The 22802-nt window shown below is 34.6% G+C and overlaps 1 protein-coding gene across 4 annotated transcripts in view; it reads right to left on the bottom strand.

The window, feature by feature from the left end:
* Positions 1-864: 864 nt before the first annotated feature.
* MAP4K4 (mitogen-activated protein kinase kinase kinase kinase 4) overlaps positions 865-22802 on the bottom strand; it is a 192668-nt gene continuing 170730 nt past the window's right edge. For 2 of the 4 annotated variants that reach the window (XM_083363033.1, XM_083363034.1), the window contains 13 exons: positions 21962-22059; positions 19193-19368; positions 18372-18492; positions 17179-17370; positions 13026-13143; positions 12607-12777; positions 11996-12139; positions 8871-9005; positions 7701-7801; positions 6173-6322; positions 5480-5639; positions 4402-4541; positions 865-3889 (listed from right to left, as the gene is read on the bottom strand). In XM_083363033.1, coding sequence (XP_083219159.1) covers positions 3806-3889; positions 4402-4541; positions 5480-5639; positions 6173-6322; positions 7701-7801; positions 8871-9005; positions 11996-12139; positions 12607-12777; positions 13026-13143; positions 17179-17370; positions 18372-18492; positions 19193-19368; positions 21962-22059 — 1790 coding nt within the window. In that variant the 3' untranslated portion in view covers positions 865-3805. The remainder of the gene's footprint in view (positions 3890-4401; positions 4542-5479; positions 5640-6172; positions 6323-7700; positions 7802-8870; positions 9006-11995; positions 12140-12606; positions 12778-13025; positions 13144-17178; positions 17371-18371; positions 18493-19192; positions 19369-21961; positions 22060-22802) is intronic. The other 2 variants (XM_083363035.1, XM_083363036.1) reach the window with 1 other exon arrangement.

The raw sequence follows: 22802 nt of genomic DNA, 5'->3' as shown, positions 1-22802 counted from the left end.
AGGTGCAATTCAAGGTGCTAGTAATTACCTTTAAAGCCCTACATGGCTTAGGCCTGGGGTATTTGCGAGACCACCTGCTGCCATTGTCAACCTCCCATCGCCCGGTTCGCTCCCACAGGGTTGGCCTACTCAGAGTTCCGTCGGTTAAGCAATGCCGGCTGGTGACCCCTAGGGGGAAAGCCTTCTCTGTGGGTGCGCCGATCCTCTGGAATGAGCTACCTCCAGAGCTGTGGATGGCCCCCGACCTTCGGTCCTTTCACCGTGACCTGAAGACATGCATGTTTCAACAATCGGGCCTGGACTGACTATGGTTTTAAATGTGGTTTTATGGAGTTAAATTACTATGTATTGAACATATCTACTGTTTAATTCTTTTTTAAATTTTGTATTTTCATGTTCTTTTTTAGTTTTTATTGTTGTGAGCTGCCCTGAGTCCTTAGGGAGAAGGGCGGCATATAAATATAATAAATCAATCAAAAAATCAATCAATAGTAATTAACCCTTGTTAAATCTTTGGTGGGAGGAAAAAGAAGATAGCTAGGCTAAGTTTATTCTTATTCTAAATGCCATGTACTTTGAGAGGTAAATCAAGTCTATCTTATAGTACTTCAAAATAGATACACATCTGCAATGGTATGGGGATGACTTTGGGACATTGGGAGCTGTCTGTGGCTCTTCCCCCTGTTTTCCAAAGTCATTTCTACATACCATTACAGCATCACTCCTTTTTGTGTTAGCTTTTCCTACAAAATAAATACTTCACAAAGTTTATCATTTAAAGAATCCTACATAATTTCACTCAAAAAACTTTCTCTTGAGATAAAAAGTTACTCAAAATACTTTCCACATACACATAGGTGCCATTTTTACTTTATTTAAGGAAAAAATGGGTGGGAAACAGTAATTTATAATACACAAAAAAATTAGACATCACTGCAAAAAGGCTAGGTGTTTCCTTGTCACCAGCCTATATTGCAGTTCTACAATTAGTAATTTTACTGCAATTTTGTCATTTGTATTATTGTTTAAGCATCTTCATAGATGGCAATACTGGGGTTATTTTAAAAAAAAAACACAAAAAATGTGTACTGCTATCACTATGAAAACCTAAACCCCACAAAATCATTTTGAAATAAACCATAAATATGTGATGCACGTTAGTGTAACAAAACCATTCTTGTAAACATTTTCTCCAACATAACATGTGCATACGATAAAAATAAAGTCACTGCATTCATACAGTTAGAATTACTTTGACATAGGATACAGAAATTATTACTTAAAGCTTAAACTAAACTAAGAGTACTTTTAATGCTTACCAATAGCACTGCTTTAAAATGGATTTCAACATTTTGTATGTAGTGGTTTCATAATACTGATTTGACTTGTAAAATTAGCCATCATGGATTTGTTTTTCCATCTTCTTTTCATTCTGATGTACAGAGCTTCACCAGCCTATTAATCTGGCAGAATTCTTCAAAATTACCACATTCTTCCATTTGTGAACAGTAGTCTCTTTTTAACTATTTACATACATATATCTCCGTGTATATATATATGTATGAGTATGCATTGGGATGTGTGTTCACACACACGCATACAAACATGGTGGCATGAGAGGCAAGGGCAAAAATTAAATCACAAGATGTGCTTCTAAACTTTTCCTAAGAGCCTCTGGCCCATTGGCTTTATCATCTCATGCTACAGTTCCAGTGCCAGAGAGGATCCTATTGCTGGTGGCACCATCAATTTCCTGCATCCCATTCATTTTTTACTATTCAATCTACAGTTAATTTTTTGACTGTTTGCTAAGAGGAATGGAGGGAAATGAAAGTCACCTGTAATCTTGGGTCTCACATTCAGTGCTATCTCAATCCAAAGCAATTAAAGACTTGAATTTTGTTTTTAAAAAAATCAAAACAGAAATTATCAGCTATTCCTATTTGATTTATACAAGATTTCTTTTGAGGGAAGGAGAACCCCTTCCAGCTCTTCAAAAAAAAACTTAATAAAGGGGAGAAAGTTAGTAAGAAAAAGAAACAGCACCTTTACTGATCACCTACTAACTCAGATCTAGGCTCCTTCAATTGGTGCTGTTTGACACAAAGCAAGTCATTTGATTTCTGTTACTTGATCTGTCAAAGCCTCTTAACTGAAGAATCACACATAAGTCCCTAATTTTCATGCCATGAAACACTGGAATCCAATTCACTGAATAAAACAGTGAACTTAAGGCAACTGTCAACTAAATTACCCCAAAGATACTTTTTAAAAGTTCAAAAATCATAATTATTGTATCATGACACTGTGCATTATTACATCACCAACAGATAATTACACACTCAAGTCTTCTCAAGTAATAAACACATGTAGCCTTTCAAAGTATTAGTCTTGACAGATTTATTATAAAGGCCAAAAATCTTCGGGATAAAACAAAATTTTGTGGAGCTTTTCCCCTTTAAAAACATGGGACGGGGAAAGAAAAAGATCCAAGAATTTAGATTTTACACTGAAACACAAGTATATGCTGCTTTAAAAAACTGAATAAGCAGAATTAACTACATTCTTATAGTTTTAGAGCATTGCATTTTTAGAAAAGGAAAACATTCCAAATTTCTTACAAAAGTATTGAATTTGCCTAGTTTTTGTTACTTTTGTGTTACTAAATCTCTCATGTTAAAGGTAAAACTTTTTGGATTTTAGGCTAAACTTCTTTAAGTTCTGTTGGTAATGAAACTGTTAAAAATAAAAATAAAAAATAAAATTTCAAAATAAAAAACCCAATTATTCTTAAGTCTTTAATCTAATTTAATCATTACAAGTGACTGATGGTCTGATCTCCTAAAACCTGATATAAAAGTAACCGTCAGATCTGTAATCTGATAGTTTTGGTATCACAATTAAGTGGATATTTGTACTGGTTCTTCTAAAAACAAAATTATAAACCTAAACCACCTCTTTTATTGTATGTATTAGAAACAATGAGGTAGGCACAAAAATAAACATGTTTGGAATTTTCTTTCCCCAAAGGCTGGTAGTAAAAGCTGTTGCACATTTTAGGTTTAAACAAAAATTAAACCTTTAACTGAGGCAGTGCTAACACTGAAATTACCAAGTTTTGGCCTAATGAAGAGTCATTGTAGAAAAATGAACTATGCCATTATGGTTTTTTTTTTAAAAAACCCCACTGATTTTTAGGCAAAACATGGCACACAGGAGAAGGACTGAACTCTTGGCCAGGCCAAAACTTAAAAAGAAAATCACCCCACTTTCCCTAAACCACTGTGCCTTTCACATTTTTTTTTATAAATAATAACTTTTAAAACCTGCATCTTTCTCTTTTTCCACAGTCACATTACAAAAAAAAGAAAAGAAAAAAGAAAAAGTAACGTCAATTAAATTACATTGTTAATATTACTATATTAAATTTGCCCCCTGCTTCAGTGACACAGAGTCCACCTATGTCACCCTCCTGCACCTTCTCCCGCCTGCCTCCTTCCAAAAACGTTTTCCTGGTTAGTCTCTTCCTTTATTCATTAGGACATCTGGAGCAGGGAAAGGAAGAAAAGGAGAGACCTGATTCTTTCTCTAGTGGGATCCCAAATCAGATAGCACCTGATGGCTAAAAGCACCAGCTGCACCCTGCAGCCTCAGTTTAAAAATGAAAAGAACCCAACACCAGTGATGCTTGCACACGCAATAGCATGTTTGGAATGCATCATGGCAGGTCTGTACTCCAGTTGCAAATGATTCCAAGTTATGAAGACTCCAAAGGACAGCAATTCCATGCCAAACTATAGAGCTTCTACCAGCTGAGAAGAGAAGTCCTGCCTAAAGTCATGAAATAAACTTGACTGCTTCCTCCAGACCGTACAGAGGCAAAGAAAACCTGTGAAGTAAGAGATAAAGAGAAAACAAACTTATCAGACAATGGAGCAGAAGTCGGAGACCAACAGAAAACAAGCAGAGGGCTGAATTTATTTACAGAACAAGGACAGCTTCTCTCACTCCTGTCATAATGCCTCCCGTGATATAGAGACACAAAAATTAGGGGAGTTTCAATCCTGACACATCTGGAAGGGAGCAGGGTGAAAAAAACCAGAGGACACATTTATTGTTCATTAATGGTGACATCCAAGCCTCTATGCAACATCAGTGTGCAGTGGAAAAACTATGTGGAAAGACATCTTACGTGCTCTTTGATGTTAATTAAAGCTTTGCTGTTATTCCAGGAATCAAAAGGTCAATGTGTGCATCAAGAGCAATGGACCTCTAATCCTTTTGCCCACATTCAAATATCAGAGGATTGCTCTTATCATTTATTCTTCCTCTTCTCCACAGTAATTACAAAACTGCTAAACTCAGTATTAGAAGTAGAAAATATATACATGTATACCTTACCTTGTCATTACGTTCACATAGAAATTTGAGTCTTTGTGCTCTTTTGTGCATAAATACACCATCCAAATGTCCTGTTTCCACTGACCGTATTTCAATAGCCTTTTCTCCCCAGCCCATAATCTGATTGGATCGAATGTAGGCTTTAAGGTAAAAAAAAAACCCACTATTAAATATAATAATAAACAGTAATCTCCATTTTGGGCATTCTACATCCTCTTAATTTTTGATTGAATTACATTGAATTTTGTTGACATAAATGTTCATTTAAAAAACTGAAAGAGAAAATTTAGATTTTAGATAAGCTTTTCTCTACTAATACAAGTTTGATCTGGTGCTTAAAGCATCAGGCTAGAAAACAGGAGACAGTGCCTTGGTCAGGAAAGCCAGCTGGGTGACTTTGGCCAGTCATTCTCTCTTAGGCCAACCCACCTCACAAATTGTTAAGGAGAAAATAGAAGGAGGAAGGTATGTTGGATATGTTTGCCACCTTGAGTTATTTGTATAAGAGTAGCAAATAAGTAAATAAATAGATTCACACACAACTCTTCAGTTATTAAATGTACAAGAACATATAACTGTAAGCATATGCATTCATAAGAAACATTCTTTCTTCAATATTGTTTACTTCCCAATATATGTACTATTATAGCCTATAGATAATTGATTTTTAATACAGTAATATTATCAAGACAATAATACATAACATCAGATTATTTTAGAAAAATATAACTGGGTACAAGAAGCTTGAAATTTATTCTTTCAGAACTTGCTGGTATACAAAAATATCCATGGGGTATGGTATTTTGCTTTTTTGCATTATAGGTGCAATTATGCATCCATGGTCCATTTGTTTTTTTTCTTCCAAAGCAATTAAATTTAAGCACAGGTGAACTGTATAACGTTTAGGTGTAGCAGCAATATAGTTATTATTATGTCCTCTGACTTAGCAATAGAAATAGAAAATATAATATTATCTATGTCATGATATTTTAGATTATTTAACAGCCAAAGTGACTGAATAAAGAACCATTTATATACCATTTTCTGTAAGCGTTTCATAAAAGCTTGACATACATACCCACAGATGTAGGCATTTCACCCCACTGCAGAACCACATCTTTGGTGATCCTTCCATATGTGTTGACATATACTCCTTCATCCTCATAGCAAACAAGCAGTTCCATTCCATCAGTGTTAGGAAGAATAATGATTGCATGAGGCTGGATACTACACTGAATCTGCAAATACATGTACCTGTCAACTCCCAGTTGGCAATAAGGCATTCCTCATTTTCTCTGAATTGAACCATACATTTCCCAGACTGAGAAATAAGCCATGGGATCATAGATGTTCTCAGATAAAATGGATTTGTGTCACACAACTCTTCTTTTATTTATTGCTTATTAAAGCACAAAACTTATCTTCTGTAGTGTTTATGGAGATTCTCAATCATCCAGGTCATGGTTGTTCCAAGGGTGCTTTTCCAAAAGGCAACTAGACTTCCTTGTTTTTTTTTTTCTTTGAACACATTTCAGAACTAAAGAAGCTTCTTGGATGAGATGCAAAACGTTTTCAAAGAAAAAAACAAAAAACCTAGAAAGTCCAGTTGCCTTTTGGAAAAGCACCTTTGGGTCATTTCCTCTAGATATACATGCTTGGATATAAATTATTAATTATATGCTATGCTTTTAGCCTTTAGTATTTTTGGATGGTGTATTTTATCCATTATCAAAAATATGGGTTAATTAACATTACAATATTAAATACTTACATGAGTTGGAAGATAAATATCATATACTGATCCTGAATCCACATCAACTGCATGAAAACCAGCACAGGAACCATAGATCACCTTCAATCTCTGGCCTTCTTCTACAGTAAGATCCACTAATAATGGCTTATGTACCAAGTCTCCAAATGACTGTTAAGTAATAAAATATACATATATATACCAAAGAGATTATCTTGGAAACAACTATGGAAAATATTTCATCTGGACTGGACTAAAATAGCAGTATTCATTGATTCAATAATTGCTAAAGGTAAAGGTAAAGGTTCCCCCGCACATGCGTGCTAGTCGTTTCCATAATTGCTGTATTTATTTATTTATTTCAATTTATATACCGCCTTTTTCCCGAGGGACTCAGGATGGTTTACAGGGCAAATTAAAACAATACAATATATACAGGTTAAAATAAAATTAAATTAAATAGCCCCAAAATAATTAAAAATTAAAACCTTAACCCAAAAACCCTCAGTCCAGAACGGCAAGCTTGAATAGCCAAGTGGCAATAAACTTGAAATATGAGAATGACCCTTGCATGTGTATAATATTTTTAGTTCAGATAATCATATGCTTTTTAAAATCTTTTACAAAAGTTAGACTTTGACTGCTACTGTTTCATTTTCTTTGTAAAGCTACTGATTGAACTTTTACATAAATTCAGAACAAAAATACCAATTAAAAGTAAAGGGAGACATGTTATATTTGAAAAGTGTTATTACCAGGGACTCAAAATTCACCCTTAAGTAATTCTAGAACTTCAAGACAGTATACAAGTAAGTAGTTTTTTTGGCTACCAACCCTTTTTGTTTCCATTATTTCCCTCTCTTCTTTCTTAATAATCTTCCCTTTCTCCACCTTGAATATTCTTGAGCAGATCAATGAACAAAGCCTTATCTCATTTTTCCTATGTAGTGCTGCCTAGCTCATCTTGCATGACTATTAACCTAAAACTTGGTAGTACATGGAAAGCCGTGCTTAATAAAAACCTACGAACTGAAAGGAAAATAAGAGTAATGAGGAAAATTGCAACATTTCTGATTGGGGAACTGGCAACAAGTCTCATGACTAAGGGACGGACACCAGTAAAACATGTGTATATTATTTCTCCTACACAGAGCATGCTGTATATTCTACTAAAGCAATTATTTTCATATAAAAATGAAGGACGCAAGAAAAGACATCAAGTCATGCTCCTGGTTTCCTTACAGGATCATGGATTGTTCTCTTGAAGAACAAGGTTTTTTAATCAATAGCCATAGACCTTAACTGTAAAGCACATCAACTCAAGACTTCCACAAGAGTGTGGCAGATACAAGCTATATGTTATTTCTAGAGTAGCAATTTCCCCTAATACTTTTAGGTGAATTTGGACTTGTTGCTGTATGATGGATAATGGTCCCTATTTAAAACACATCATAATTTATCATAATTAATATTGTTAATAGTACCGTAAGTTTACTCTGACATTCTTCAATGACTTTTAACACATTTCAAGGGAAAGAGGCACCTTTACCTTAAATGCCATAAATTTGTGGTATGGTTTTGGTGCCCAGGCATAGACTTCCACAGAACTCTTCAAAGCAATTACTAAGAATTTGATTCTTTCATATTTTACTAAAATTAAAAAGGACAAAAATTGTAAAATTATTCAAATGTTTTATAGAGTTGATAAGGCATCAAATTTCAACATGTAGTAGAAAATATAAAAATACACATCAGAGAGTTTATAGCTTAAGTCACAAAATTATGAACTGTTGATTTCAAATTATCTCAAATTACATAATAATAATTAACATTACATGTATGTAATATTGATACATTAAAATATATAAACAATTATAAATGTTTACTTTCTATATATAAAACATACCAAAACTCCACTTCATTCATTAGGCAGAATTGTATATAGATTTGGTTATATTAATTCCCATACTGATCAGAAGATAATGTATCCAACCAAAATAATTAGATTGCTATTTCTTCATTGAAACATTAAATATAGATTCTAGTTCAAACATATTCTTCAAGTATTTCAATGACTATTAAGTTTTTTTCTACCATGCAAATGTGGGAGGGAGAGAGAAAAACTGATTTTCAGCACTCCTAAATACTAAGAAATGAAATGTTGGTAGAGAAAGAAAGAGAAAGAAAGCCAGTCCACAGAGAATGGCTATTATGAATTTAGCTTTAAGATGAAATTAAAACCAGACACAAAATTATATGGCATCTTTTTTTTGGAAAAGAGCCAGCACCAGAGTCAATGACTTCCTGGTGTTTCATTTATATATTTTCCAATAGGATAAGAGAGTCAGACTATCTTCTTAATACTTCCTAATATATATGATCCTACTGAAATACAATTAATCTCTGTTGTGTTCAGAATTGGTAAAACAATGTACAGGAAAGGAAATTACTTCTCTCTACAATTTGGTGTTAGGAAATGAAATGATGCCCAGGAAGAGGAAAATATGAGCTTCATTTTCAATTCACATTTGTTTGTATTAAAGCAAGCTGTAATATATATATATATAAACTCAACAAAAGAGGGCATTCTTAGAGCACTTATTTTGAAAATGTGAAATATGTAGCTGTATTTTTATGCCACATGATTTACTCATAAAAACCAAAAGGAAGTTCACTTATAACTACAATTGCTTTCAAATGAATATAATGAATTACTTACCAACTTTGTAGTGTACACAGCCTTCTAAATCACCTACAGTTGTCCATCCTTGTTTTTTTTCTACTTCAGGATCATTGTGAAGGATCTTGTTTCTTAACCATGAGAGGTAATAAACTCTCAATTTGTTTTTCTTACCTAGACATAAAATATTTTCTTAAGAACAGGGCAAGATTTACACTATGTAGAATAATACAGCAATTACTAGAATTGTATGGAAGCAACTGTATATATTGTATCCCATGTAATTTTATCTGCCATAGAGGTATTTATTCTGAACTTTAATTTTTTTTAAATTGCTTATGTAGTCACAATACACCTACTCCAAGACATATGAAGGGAAATTTCTTAAATTATATTAAAAAATATATATACCCTGCTCCCAGGACCTAGTAGTCTATTTAGAAGGAATAATCATCTTCTAAGGATCACTCTCACTTGAGTAATGGAGTAACATAGTAATACAAGCCCAGAGATATTGCAAAAAATGAAGTTCATAGAATAATTATATTTGATACAAATGTAAAATATTTAAAAAGAAGAACACAAAAGAGCTGCATATCTAGCACTGTATGTTTTATCCATCAATCACATGACCAGAAGGAGCTTAGTCATGATGTAAACAGAATAGTAACTTCTAGAAGACTTTGCTATGTAACAGCTGTTCTGTGGTTCTCCATACTAAACCTTATATAACTGCCATTGTCATCAATAAAGTGGCAGGGAAGGTTCCTGTCTGAATTGTGGGCAAGTGATGTATTCAGAAGGGAATATGAAGAACTGAAGTAAACAGAAAGTGTGACAAATACGAAAGTGCTAAAATAATCTCTTATACTAAATTATGTAGTAATTTTTATTTTACTGTAGTAAAATAGAAAAGTTAGCAAGTAGCTATAAAATAATTTCTCCAAACTGAATGAACTGACTTTATTTCGACAAACATTATTACGAAATTATTACAAAATGCAATTCAATGTGCATGAATGCAAAGTGATTCACTTCGGAACAAAAAAACCCCCCGCCAAAAACCTAAAAAATAAATAAATAATCCAAGCTTCTGCAGCTACCAGTAACCAAGAAAAGAATCAACAGCAATAGAAAATGTCAACCAGGGATGGCTAAAATAATGAAGAAAGAGAGTGAAAATAAATTTGCCAAATACATTAATGCCTGTACAATCCCAAATGGCTGAACTACACTTGAATTATATGCACAGCTTTAATTACCTGATTTTAGTTAGAAAATATGCAGAACATAGCAATCATCAGAGCTGCTCCTCTCTATATCTGAATGACTTATGAATTAGGTTGTGCGAATTTATGCAAGATAGGGCTTGAATCAAAGCATGTTTTAAATGTAAACTTCAAAAGAACATCTAGTTGGCCTCTGTACCTATGATTTGATGGGCCCTTTACCTAATCTAAGAGTTAAATTCTTAGCAACAAATAATCTCATTCTTAATAAATTTGTCTGATACTTTTCAAAATCAGCTAAGTTGGTGAGTTCATGTAATTTGAGAAGGAGTGCTACTCTTTCTTAAAACTTAAATTCCTGCCATTTAATTTTCCTAGGTGTACTGCTTTTGCTATTAAAAGAATAACTACTCTAACCACATAGTATATTACCCAGGTATAATGGATGGATACCTCTACAATTTCCTTCACCTTTTTCTAAATTAAACAGTTCATATGTTGTATCTTCCCCTCATAGGAGAGTTGTGCAAGTCCACTTATCATTTTAGCTGCCCATTTTTCTACAGATTTTAGAAAGTATACCTCTAATTAAAATACTGTAACATATTTCCAAACCATAATTACAAGTTTCAATATATTTATGCAAACTCATATACTTTATTTATGATTTCCATAATGCTTTTGTTCACTGAAGCTGGGATGGGAGGCGTTGCGATGTTTTTCAGCTAGATTATTCAATATTTTGAATTCATAGATCCATTCTTAAAAATTGATAAATGAAACCCATATTGAAGTTTTACTAAATTAAATCAACAATTCATCTTTAACAATGAAGTTATGTATTAATAAAATTTCTTTAACAAAACATACTAATTTTAATATGAATCAGGTTACAGTATGGTTTTATGCAGAAGTAGCTATTTTATTAGACTCATATTCTGATTATCCTTCAGGAGTTCAAACTAGCTCACAGCACTTCCTTCTCTGTTTTTCTCCCACAGTAACAACCCTACAGACAAGGTTGGTCTAAGAATGTACAACTGGCCAAAGTCACAGGAATAGTACAAATGAAAGGTAGCATGCCAGTTTATATTACAGATTTTCATCATTCAGACCTATCCTGATTGGATAGCAAATTTTCAGTTTGAATGATGCCAGTAATATAAATCAATAAGTTATTGATGATTCAGAGTATAAACAAGAGTTGCCTTCGCCATGTTTCTCTGAGTTTTGGTATAGTTTGGACTATGATATATATCACAAAACACATATAAGTCAGAAACGTTTACAATGTATATATGCTTGCTCTCATGTTTACAAGCCAGAGTTTGACTTTGTAATCTAGTAGCAATTTTTTAAAGCTGTGATTTACCATCATAAAGCAACACAGTTTTAGTCAAGACATAATGTAAGCAAGGATAATGAAGGATAGTACGAACTACTGTGACAATGGAGTCATTCAATAAGCTTACAGCCTATTTTTTTAAAATAGCAACCCTGATAATAAAAACAGGTATTATAATGTCTCCATCATATTTTTAATCAGATAGGGTAAGTTATAAAATATCCCTTGGAAAAATGAAAGCTATTTTTGTTGTTGTTAGCTGCGAAGTCGTGTCCGACCCATCGCGACCCTATGGACAACATTCCTCCAGGCCTTCCTGTCCTCTACCATCTTCTGGAGTCCATTTAAGCTCACACCTACTGCTTCAGTGACTCCATCCAGCCACCTCATTCTCTGTCGTCCCCTTCTTCTATTGCCCTCGATCTTTCCCAGCATTAGGCTCTTCTCCAGTGATGAAAGCTATTATCATATAGTAAAAAAATTGGCTTCTAACATTAATTGTTCTTCATGCAAGAAGTAGACACTTGTAAGTGTAAAATACAGGTACAACGCATTAGTAATACTGCTATTAAGGTTATCAAAAAAGATACCTGATATTGTCACCAAGACATTTAAACCTTCAAGTACATCCATTTGCTGAAACCTCCTTCTGTTTATTAGTGGATAAACCTTCCCTTGGCCACTTCTATCCAATAACATCAGGCCACTTTCTGTCCCCACTAATAAATTAACTCCTAGAATAAACAAGATTAAGACAAACACAAGTTAATTGGATTTTGGATTTGCTATTGTGGATTATTTAGCTATTTAAATATCCAACAAAGATTACCATGGTATAAAAGATATAAAGCTCCAGAAACAGCTTTGAAATACTTTATAGCCCTACATCAGGAATTTTCATACTCAGCTTCAATTTTCAATTCTCAGTAGGAAATATTTATTAACAATTCTCTTGGTTACCATGGGAATCAAAGCCTGTCATTAAAAGTTATTAATACAATACCTAAACATGACAAACCAGACTTATCATTAAGAAACATTCATGTTCATAAGCAGGACTAAGTCCTGATCTAATTAATAAGTCAGTTACAAAACCAGCACAACTTCTGTATTCTTAATAGATTTTCTTAATTTTATGAATAAGCCTGCAGCTTTCAAGCAAATATATGAATGAAGTAGCAGTGAGCATTGGATTCTATACCCCATAAGGCAGCACATAAGATTTCAGAATTGAATCTCTTCTTGTATTTGCGGATCTCTGGGGTGTCACTCTGTGGCCGTGTATTTGTAGGATTGACATTAACAACAGATCCTTTTCTGGTTGGATCCTGCCTCATTGCTTCTGATCTCATTGCTTCACTAGAAAATCCCACTGTAGAGAGGGACAGAAGAGAGAAAAATGTGAAAAATAGAGAACATTTATACTAATCTTAATATGCAGGTGTTATACCTACATGAACACATTATGTTAAAGATCTCAATGACTTCAAAATAATTATGTTTGATTTTTGCCTTTACAAAAATATAAAGAAAACATTTAAATAAAGAGACATTATAAACATATACACTTTTAAAAACTAATTTTTATACTATCGATTTGTTGCTACTCTTATAACTTACCAACAGAAGTCACAGTAGTTCCACTAGATGGAGATATCTGTAGTAATCTGGGGTCTATAAAAGGTGTGAAGGAGGATGAAGATTTGTGTTTCTGCAGTGTGTTACTAGCGGACTGAGTCTGTAATGTAAATTTCAAATAATCATCTTAATAAAACAAGTTAGTTATTAAAGAAACAGACATTTCATTTAGCTGTTAACATACAGCCTGATTTTCAGACGTGCTACCTATGTAGAGACAATATAAGTGGTTCTTAAAAATAAGTAAAATTTAAATTACTGCTATGACAAGTTTCTTCCACAAAGCAGCCTTTGTTTTGGCTTTCACAAAATGTATTCTGAATATATTAAGCTTTACACTAAAAACTTAGAAGAATCTCCTCCTGTTGAAATAGGAGTCCCTGTTTTCTAAATCTTGGACTTTATCGTCCAAATTTTGTTCTTTTTCATTTCATTGTTTTATTTCCTACTTTATATTTCTGCCTGTGTCTTTTTTACTGTCAGTAACCAATTGAGATATACGATCTCCATATGCAACAAAGTATGAACAATTAAAAATTAAGCTACCAGCTTTATAATTTTGACTTGTGATGATGTTTAGTATTATTTTCTTTTAAAAATTTTTATTTTGAAAATTGGATTCTTGCCAGAAAGCTGCAGCATGTTCTTCCACCATCATTTTTACAGAAAAATATTAAGATAGTATTAAACAAGTGGACTTATTAGGAGGAGAAATGTGTAAATGGTGACATGAAGGTACTGGTATATCTGGTTATAACACCAAACATGAAAAACACAAACAAGGAAGGAAAATGAAATAAATGAAACTGTTAGAATGGCTTTAAAAACTTGTTATATATGTGAGTTAAATGTTGTACAGAGTATGATGCATCTTAAAAGAGAATGACAGGAATGAAAAATTAAGTATGCCATATAAAGTTGATCTAGAAAAAATAGCACTTTACATTTAAATTGTTTCATGCCTTTTCCACTCATGCTGCTCAGTCTTCTTTACTAGTAAATTTCTATCACTGGACATCTTTCACTATCGCCTCTAAAAAATATTTTTTTCCATTTCATATTATTTTGCTTCTATAAAACATAAGTCCTCCAGAAACAAAATACATACAATTTAACATTAGGAGAATAATTAGGCTAGCACATATTCTATCTGTTGACCATACTGTGCAATTACTGATATAAGATTTCTTTTCTCATTTTTTCTGCATATGGAAGGCTCCCTTTGACCATAGGTGAACATCAGATAAACAAGTTCATACTAATAACTGAAGCTTTTATTAGTATAATAAAACCATTTTATACAATTAATTTGTATCAAATGGTTTGCAAAAACTATTATTTAAAAAGAACTTTATTAGAAAAAAGAATTAGGGAGATCTTTATCATTAATAACTGCAATGCAAGCTTTACTGTCAGTAAGGGACTGCATTTGTCATATTACCTAAAAGAATTGCACAAACTGCATTTTTATATACTTTGCTAATAGAGCATTTAAATAGAACTGGCCATTACATGAAACAGAATTTCTCATTACATATAGATATTGCCTAAGTGTTGATTTAAACCATAATTATCTTTATTGTTTAGCAACTTGACATTCATTTCAGAAAAGAAGATAGCCTTTCCGTTCAGTTGAGTGCATGCTTGGGTATAATGTGTTTCATTTCATGAGAAGATTAAATGTATAAACTATACAACTTATCAAATAATGAACCCTCTTAACAGTAGGTGTAACTAGGAAGTGGTATGCTAGGAGCTACACTCACAGAGAAGGTAGGAAAATGTGAAAGTGACCTAAAGTTGAGGGTCTAGAACTTTGAATACCATATTTATTTTTCTGGTTTGTTTCATTTTTCTGTGTGACCTACTAAATGGACAAAGCTATCCATGACTTATAATGAATCTGACCTTAAGAGGAAAGAGCTCATGTAATCAGAGCAGCACATACTACATAGGACTTGTTTTGTCATCTGAATGCAATCTACAGTATACCTATTTTTAAAATGTTTAGGAACTTCTGTTCATTTACCATGATTTCTATATTAATAGAGAAATAGATTTATTTTAAGATATTTTACCTGATTACTGTACAAGCAACATAACTGTGCTTCATATCATGTGGTTGATAATGCCTATATGATTTTAAAAAGCAATATATAAAGATTTCCCTTTTTCTAATATGAATAAGCAAAAAGTATCGACTTGTAATTCCCTGTTAACCTCTCTTAGGAAGTAATGAGGCACATAATCTAATAACTGTTTATAATGTATACCTACTGTGGTTTATTAGCCTCACTGTCTTACAACGCTGGAATCTGGATGAAGATTTCATCTCAAAACTTAGTTCAGAACCAACCCCTCAAACTGCAATTAAAGTTTTGCCTCAGAATTTAAATGGCAGACACTTTTATCAGAAAATTACCCAATTAGTTGCCAGATTGCCTTCTCTCATTACTAAACATGAGCTGCCATTACAGTTTTAAGCATCCTATGACTAGTTGTATGCCATTTAAACTAACTTTTAGATCTTGTGGTGATTTTACAAAGATTAGCTTATTATTGCTGTGGCATGCTTTGCTTCCGATTGAGAATCTGAAAAAGAGCTCTACGTCAAGAGTCCCCAAACCCTGGCCATGGCCCACTACTGGACTGTAGCTACGTGAGCAGCGTGACAGTGCACACGTATGCCTGCACTCAACTTGCACAAGTGGCAGGCCAGCACACGTGCACATATGTGCACAGTTCAACTGGCACAGGTTGAGCTGGGCGTGCCAGCCCACCACTTGCACAAGTTGAGCTGCATGTGCATGTGTTCACACTGGCCCAGCACTCATGTAGCCTGGTTTCCCTCCCCTCCCTGGGCTGCCAGGTTACAAAGTTTGGGGACTGCTGCTCTAAGTGGTTGAAAATAGGGGTATTTAACTTCAATGCAGTAAGCAATTTCAAAACAGCTTTACTGCTCTCATACATGAAGAGTAAATTTGAGTAAGGTTTTAGGCTAACAGGATTAAATGAAACTGTTCCTATGCTAAAAACTTGCACATCTTATGTATTTAGAAGAATTCATGTGCAGTAACTTAACATTTCTTCTTTATTGCCAGCAGATGACATTTTAAATCTCTTATAGCCTGCAAACTGAAAGGGTATTTGTATTCTGGGAAAACAGCCTATTTTATAGTCTCCTGTCAGAGCAGAACCATATATGTTAAAAACAAAGACAGCTCATTTTAACTAACAATATAAAATAAAACAACCTTAATAATTCATAAAAAGAAACTGATTATTATATTAATATTTTCCCCTAAAGCAGTGATGGTGAACCTTTTAGAGACCGGGTGCCCAAAAACCAGCCCACCCCCGCTCTGCCTGCCCCCCTCGCTCTGCTCTCAGGGCTATCCATAGCCTGCCGATCACCCAGGCAGCCCTGCAGCACCATAGTGGCCATGCCCTCCACCCACACCCCGAAGCATCATCTGCTGCCCAGCTGCCATGTGCTTGGCTATGCTGCTCCGCGTGAGCCACACCTGGGGGTGACTCTCCTCTGGGGGGGGCTGCTAGTGAGGGGGCTGTGGGGGGAGGAGGGGCTGGGGCAATGGCATGCGGGCCCACAGAGAGGGCTCTGAGTGCCGCCTCTGGCACTCGTGCCATAGGTTCACCACCACTGCCCTAAAGAATAGACTTATGATTAGGCTTCAAAAAGCTTCCTTTGAAATATAGTGTATCCTTTTCCAAAGCAAGGGCTCCTGCGTGCACAGTTCTCCAGCACTGTGCTAAATCAGGCAGCATTTTTACTTGAAAAAGCCAGTCACACTAGGATTACTTTTAGACACTTCCCAAAATAGCTTTGAAACAAATGCTGATAAAACACTCAGTTTAGGTGATACAAAAGCCATGCAATTAATTACTTGTAAAAAGCAAAACAAAATAGTAGTCAACTGGCAAATTTGAGGTAAAAATTCAATAGTTCAGAGTGCTGGTACATAAGAGCTGAAATGTGTTACTTTGGGAGAGTGAAGGGACAGTGACAGGAAGAAGAGCAGCAGAAGGGACACTAGTTGGAAATTCTCTGGATGCTAGCTATTAGGAAATACATTTATAACCCTATGAAAGCAGCCAGCTGTGGTGCAAGACATACCTCATTAGTAGTTAGCTTGTCCTGGGGTGTCTGTGGGGACATGGTGGGTGTCGGCTGGCTGGAGGATGGGGAAGAGGAGGTGGAGGAAGTGGAGGAGGAATGGCTTTGCTGTAAGAGATCTGGCAAGAGGTGAATACGACCGGCAAAGCCATTGCTCTCATGATGGCTGGCACGCTTTGTGTCAACTGTACTCTGTAGAAAAAACAGGCACACTTGTCTTGCTCAAGTGCTGTGTACAAGTCTATGCCCTAGCAAAATGATCTATTTTAAATGTTTTAACCAATGCATTAATCAACCAAGCCTTCACTGTGGAGTGGGATTTACTGTATTTTTTTCTTGCAAAGCCAATTTCTTTACTGGCAAATTTAAGTTTCTACAGAACACATCTATGATAGCACCCGTGTGCATTCTCCTTGTGATTTTTTTCTTGCTATCACGCTTGTACTCAATTATCATTCTGGTGAATGTCTTAATTTAGCTGTTTAAACAATAATCATGCCATCTAAATAAAATATGGGGGCTCCATTACAAAAATGATGTTCAGTTGAAAAATAAGAAATGAAACTAGTAAAGTTCATGTCCTGTGATGTACCTAACCTAATATACCAGGAAGTTCAAGACAACAGAGGCCTTTTCTCAACCATTTCTTACATAATATCTCATTACACCAAGACTATGTATGGCCCAACATTTCTACTCCTAAAGATAAGTTGCCTTAGTCTTGAAACCTGCCTAGATAGGAAATGTCTTGTGTAAGCTGGCTGAACTCTTCAGTGAGATAGTGTGGTGTAACTGTAAGTGATTTAAAATGAACTAGATGATCCTTGTTTTACTGTTTCAGGGCTCTCTCATCACCTTCTCTTAGATGCCATAAGATGCCACTAGAAGTGATACAAATGCAACTGACTTTATACCAGGTTCCTGCTATGACATCTACAGGTGTTTTTTTATTCCACATTAGAAGAGATTAAAATAAACACTGCAGAATCATACAAAAGTCATTCCAATGTATGCATGCAACACACAGTGGAAACAATAGGTGAAAACTATTGTTCTCTTTGCATACTCTAAATCTGTTTATTCACAAATAGCTACCATCTGCATCTGTAACCAATTTTAAGGTGGGAAAAGATAAATGGGAGAATGAATGAATTGATGAAAAGGAACAAATACATACTGAAAAGGTGCATTACCTGTCGGACGATTAAAGTGCCCTCCTTGGAAGGAGTCATGGCAGGTTCACTTTCCACATCATCATGCACAATCATTGTTTTTACTGATTCCGTTTCTCCATTGCTGAGGTTCAAAGTGGATCTGTTTGGTGAGGACATGTCATAATTGGTGCTTCAATATTCAAGATTCACTACAATATTAAAATAACTGTAACTAAAGAATTACTTATTACGTATCCATGAAACACCTGTCTTTTAAGAGATTATGGAATTAGAAATGAATTGTTATTGTTACCCTCAGTCTTAGCCTTTTATTTTTCTGTTTGTTATATATTTTTCTAGTTTATTTTTTAGAAGTGTATGGTAAAAAGGACAACCCTATAAATTACAAAGATTCTGTCAGTGCTGCGACAATTGAGAAACTATAGCCATTTTACCTTTTGCTTTCCTTGTGTTTTTTTCTGTTATTTGGGATTCTCAGATGTAGAAGGGGGGAATGCTTTAGTGTTTTCTCTTAGCCATAACATTTGCAACTGGGTGAGAATCAAGGTCAATGTTAAATAAAGTTTTGGGTTGAAAGGTTGGGAGGAGAGCCTGTGTTTTAGAATAATTGATGAATGTGATTTATGACAGCCTTTCTGGGATGGGAATTGCAACTTGTAACTTTGTATCAGGGGAACTTTTAGTCTTGGGTTTAACTATGTAGTGTCAATACTTTTGTTTCCTGAATAAAAATGTTCTTTGAGGAATAAATCTTTGCTTTGAAGTTCTTTTAAAAGGTTTCATCTATCAGAACCACGACAGATTCTTTAATAAAGTGAAATAGGAAAAATGCAACTAACACTGCTCTGGCATCTTCAGGGCCAGAAGTAGATTCATCAACTCCTTCTTGCTCCATATCATCCTCCTCCTCATCTGTTGTTCCTGATTCTTCACTTGATGATGAATAATCTGTCACTTTGTGAGGTGGTCGTACATCTTCCACTGCCCGCAATTCCTTTGCTAAAGCAGTTAAATCCTAGAGCATATCACAATAGTGTTGCAAAATTAATGCTGAGCCTGTTTCAACGGTTTGTTCCAAGAACTGAATCCCATTAATTAACTGATACTTTTATTCTATGTTTGGCAAATTATTTTAGGAAATACTGATAGATAAACTGGTATATGTTTTAATGCTTTAATTGTAATAGAATTAAATCAAGCAAAACACACTTCATATAACCTTCACAGCAGGATTTGAAATTTAACATCTCCTGAGATAGTACATGAGTGTTATTGAATGATTTTTTTTCCATATAAGCTTTCTTAATTTAGCTTTATCATATAATCCCTTCCCTCCTAGTTGCCTGTTATGTTCTGCCCAGTTTTGCTAACTATAGTCCCTGAGATTTCACAGATTTCTTTTGGCAGTTTCAAATGGCCACATGTGGAAGAAGAGGATGGAAAGTTTTGTAAATTTAAGTTAAGTCATGTTAACGTTTGAAGTTATTTCATAAATTAACTCTACTTACCACTTCTCCCTGAAGATCAGTCACATGACATAATAAGCAAATCAACATTGGACCAAGATATGGTGCATGGTTTGGGAAAGGAAGATAAAATGCAAAATTAGTACAGAATTAAGGCACTTATCTTGGAGGTTCACAATACTAAAATTACCACATTGGCTTACTTAAACACTTAAATGAAGGAATGAAATACATAACTAAAATACAACATTAATTCAGAAACTAATCCAGTTATCTTGGGTCTTAAAGATACTAAAATTACAGCAGTGGCTTATTTAAAATTTTAAATGAAGGAGTAAGAAAGTAGAGCATGAAATAAGAGTGTGACATGGGATTATAAATAAGAATCAGTATAGTGGAAAGTAGCTTGTTTTTCCCTATTTCCCTTTAAATTTTATAAGAAACAGTAATATAAAAACCAAAAACATCTGTGCTGAATCAGACAAATGAACTGCTTCCATAAAAAGTCAAAATGATGTCAAAAGAAAGGCAGGTGCGAGATTTAAGGAAACAAATTAATTTTTTTCTAATTTTTGAATCAAATTAGATTTGGCCTTGCTGATCTTCAGAAAAGCTTTCTATTGGTGCATGTAAACAAGCTAATTTTAATGTATGGGAAAAATATAACTGTGGGAAACTATGAGTACAGATATAATAATAATAATAATAATAATAATAATAATAATAATAATGATGATGATGATGATGATGATGATGATGATGATGGTGGTGATGATGATGATGATGTTGTTGGAAGGGACCTTGGAGGTCATCTAGTCCAACCTCCTGCTCAGGCAGGAAACCCTATACCATTTCAGACAAATGGCTGTCCAGTTTCTTAAAATCTTCCAGTGTTGGAGCATTCACAACTTCTGGAGGCAGGTTGTTCCACTGGTTAATTGTTCTAACTGTCAGGAAGTTTCTCCTTAGTTCTAGGTTGCTTCTCTCCTTGATTAGTTTCCATCCACTGCTTCTTGTCCTGCCTTTGGGTGCTTTAAAGAATAGCTTGACTCCCTCCTGTTTGTGGCAGCCCCTGAGATATTGGAACACTGCTATCATGTCACCCCTCACCCTTCTCTTCGTTAAATAGACATACCCAATTCCAGCAGCCGTTCCTTATATGTTTTAGTCACCAGTCCCCTAATCATCTTTGTTGCTCTTGTCTGTACTCTTTCTAGTCTCAGCATCTTTTTTATATCGTGGTGACCAAAACTGGATGCAGTATTCCAAGTGTGGCCTTACCAAGGCATTGTAAAGTGGTATCAATACTTCACGTGATCTTGATTCTATTCCAAATGAAAGGCAACGTCCCTTCTACTGTTGGACGAAATGCAGTTAGAGGAAAGAAGAAATGGCTGTTTTTTACTATCTGTACAGATTAGCCTTTCAGTACATCATCTCTGTTGAGTGGAAAGGTGCTGGTGTTGAATGGGCAATAGAGCTAAAGGCAACTCGGTAGGGCTTTCAGGAATAAATGCTTGCAAATTGAAAAATATGTTTTCCTGAATAGTATTGACATAAGTAAGACTCATGGCTTTCTCTAATGAGTTAAGAATGACTGGAAGTCTTGGTCTTGAATGTCCTAAATTTAGCAGTTGTGAAAGCAAAAAAAAAAAACACAACAAAAAAAAACTCCCTTCAAGAAGGTCATGGTGCCGGGGGGGGGGGGGGGAGAGAAAACTCTAACTCTACCCATTTCTGTGCCTTATTCACTTTGCACTATCACTGCCTATGGAGGTTCTTTCTTGGCTCCATGTTAACATAGGCCTCAGTCATCAAAATCATCACTGTAATTGTGCCCAAAGCTTTCCCATTTGGACTGGCTGTCACATAGTTTTCAAGAATTCTAAAATCTCTGATTTAAATTCCGCTTGCTTGGGTTAATTGCTTGGAAGTAGTTATTGGACATATTATGAAATTAAAAATGCTAGGGATAAAAATAAACTGCTTATGTTATCTGCAGATGACCAATGTTAATAAAACTGAATGAATCACACCTGATTCATTCATTTCCTTATCAGCTAATTCAAACAATTATCACTGTCTTCTATGCAAAGATATAGACCATAAATATAGAGCTAACACACAACAGAAGAGCCTTACCGCAGGTTTGCAGGGTCTGAAGACTTCTTTCTTCTCTTCAGTCTTTTTGGCTGCAGTTTCATTACGTTGTGAAGGTGAACCTTCAGATTTTGATGATGCTAAGTAATCAAGTAACACAAAAGCCCAGTTTATTTTTTAAAAAATAGAAAAATGGGAACATCCAGCAGCAAACAATCAGACAGTTCTTGCTACCATTGCAAAAAAGAAAACAAAGCCAGTGTTAGAAGGATCCAAAATAAATAAGAAAATGTTTCTGAAGCATTTGAAACAGAAAATAGTTATTAAAACATCTCAATTTGATTAATAGTCAATATTAATAACAGATATGAGAATAATGCAGGTAGTACCTGGTTAATAATAATTCAGACCAAGAACTTCATTACCAAGGAATGTGGCCACAGAGTATGACGTTATGTTAGTGTGTCAATTTACAATGGTAGTTCTACTTTCCATTTTTAGGGAAAACCCACATGGTTATTAGGTGTATCATTATCTGATTGTCATTTACAGCTTCCTGTCAATCTCCTTTGCTTGTTGGAAGTTGGCAGTAAGTGTTCCAAACAGGAAACGTGACCACAGGACACTTGACTGTCATAATTATAAGTTGTCAAATACAATCACATGATCAGCAGGATATTGTGACAGTTGTAACTTCAAGAACTATTCCCAAGTTTGCTCATTGAGCCACATCATAACATTCAATGGTTGCTGAAAGAATGGTTAACCGAGGACTACCTGTACATTTCTTTATCAACATATTCAAAGGTATTCTTCCCAGATTAAATTACTATTTAAGTTTTCCTACATATATAGCTCTTATAACTTAAAAGTGACTAGGAAA

This window comes from Vipera ursinii (assembly GCF_947247035.1).
Source record: "Vipera ursinii genome assembly, chromosome: 4".
Lineage (NCBI taxonomy): Eukaryota > Metazoa > Chordata > Lepidosauria > Squamata > Viperidae > Vipera > Vipera ursinii.
Note: the sequence above shows the minus strand (reverse complement) of the source record. Positions and strands in the feature narration are given on the sequence as shown.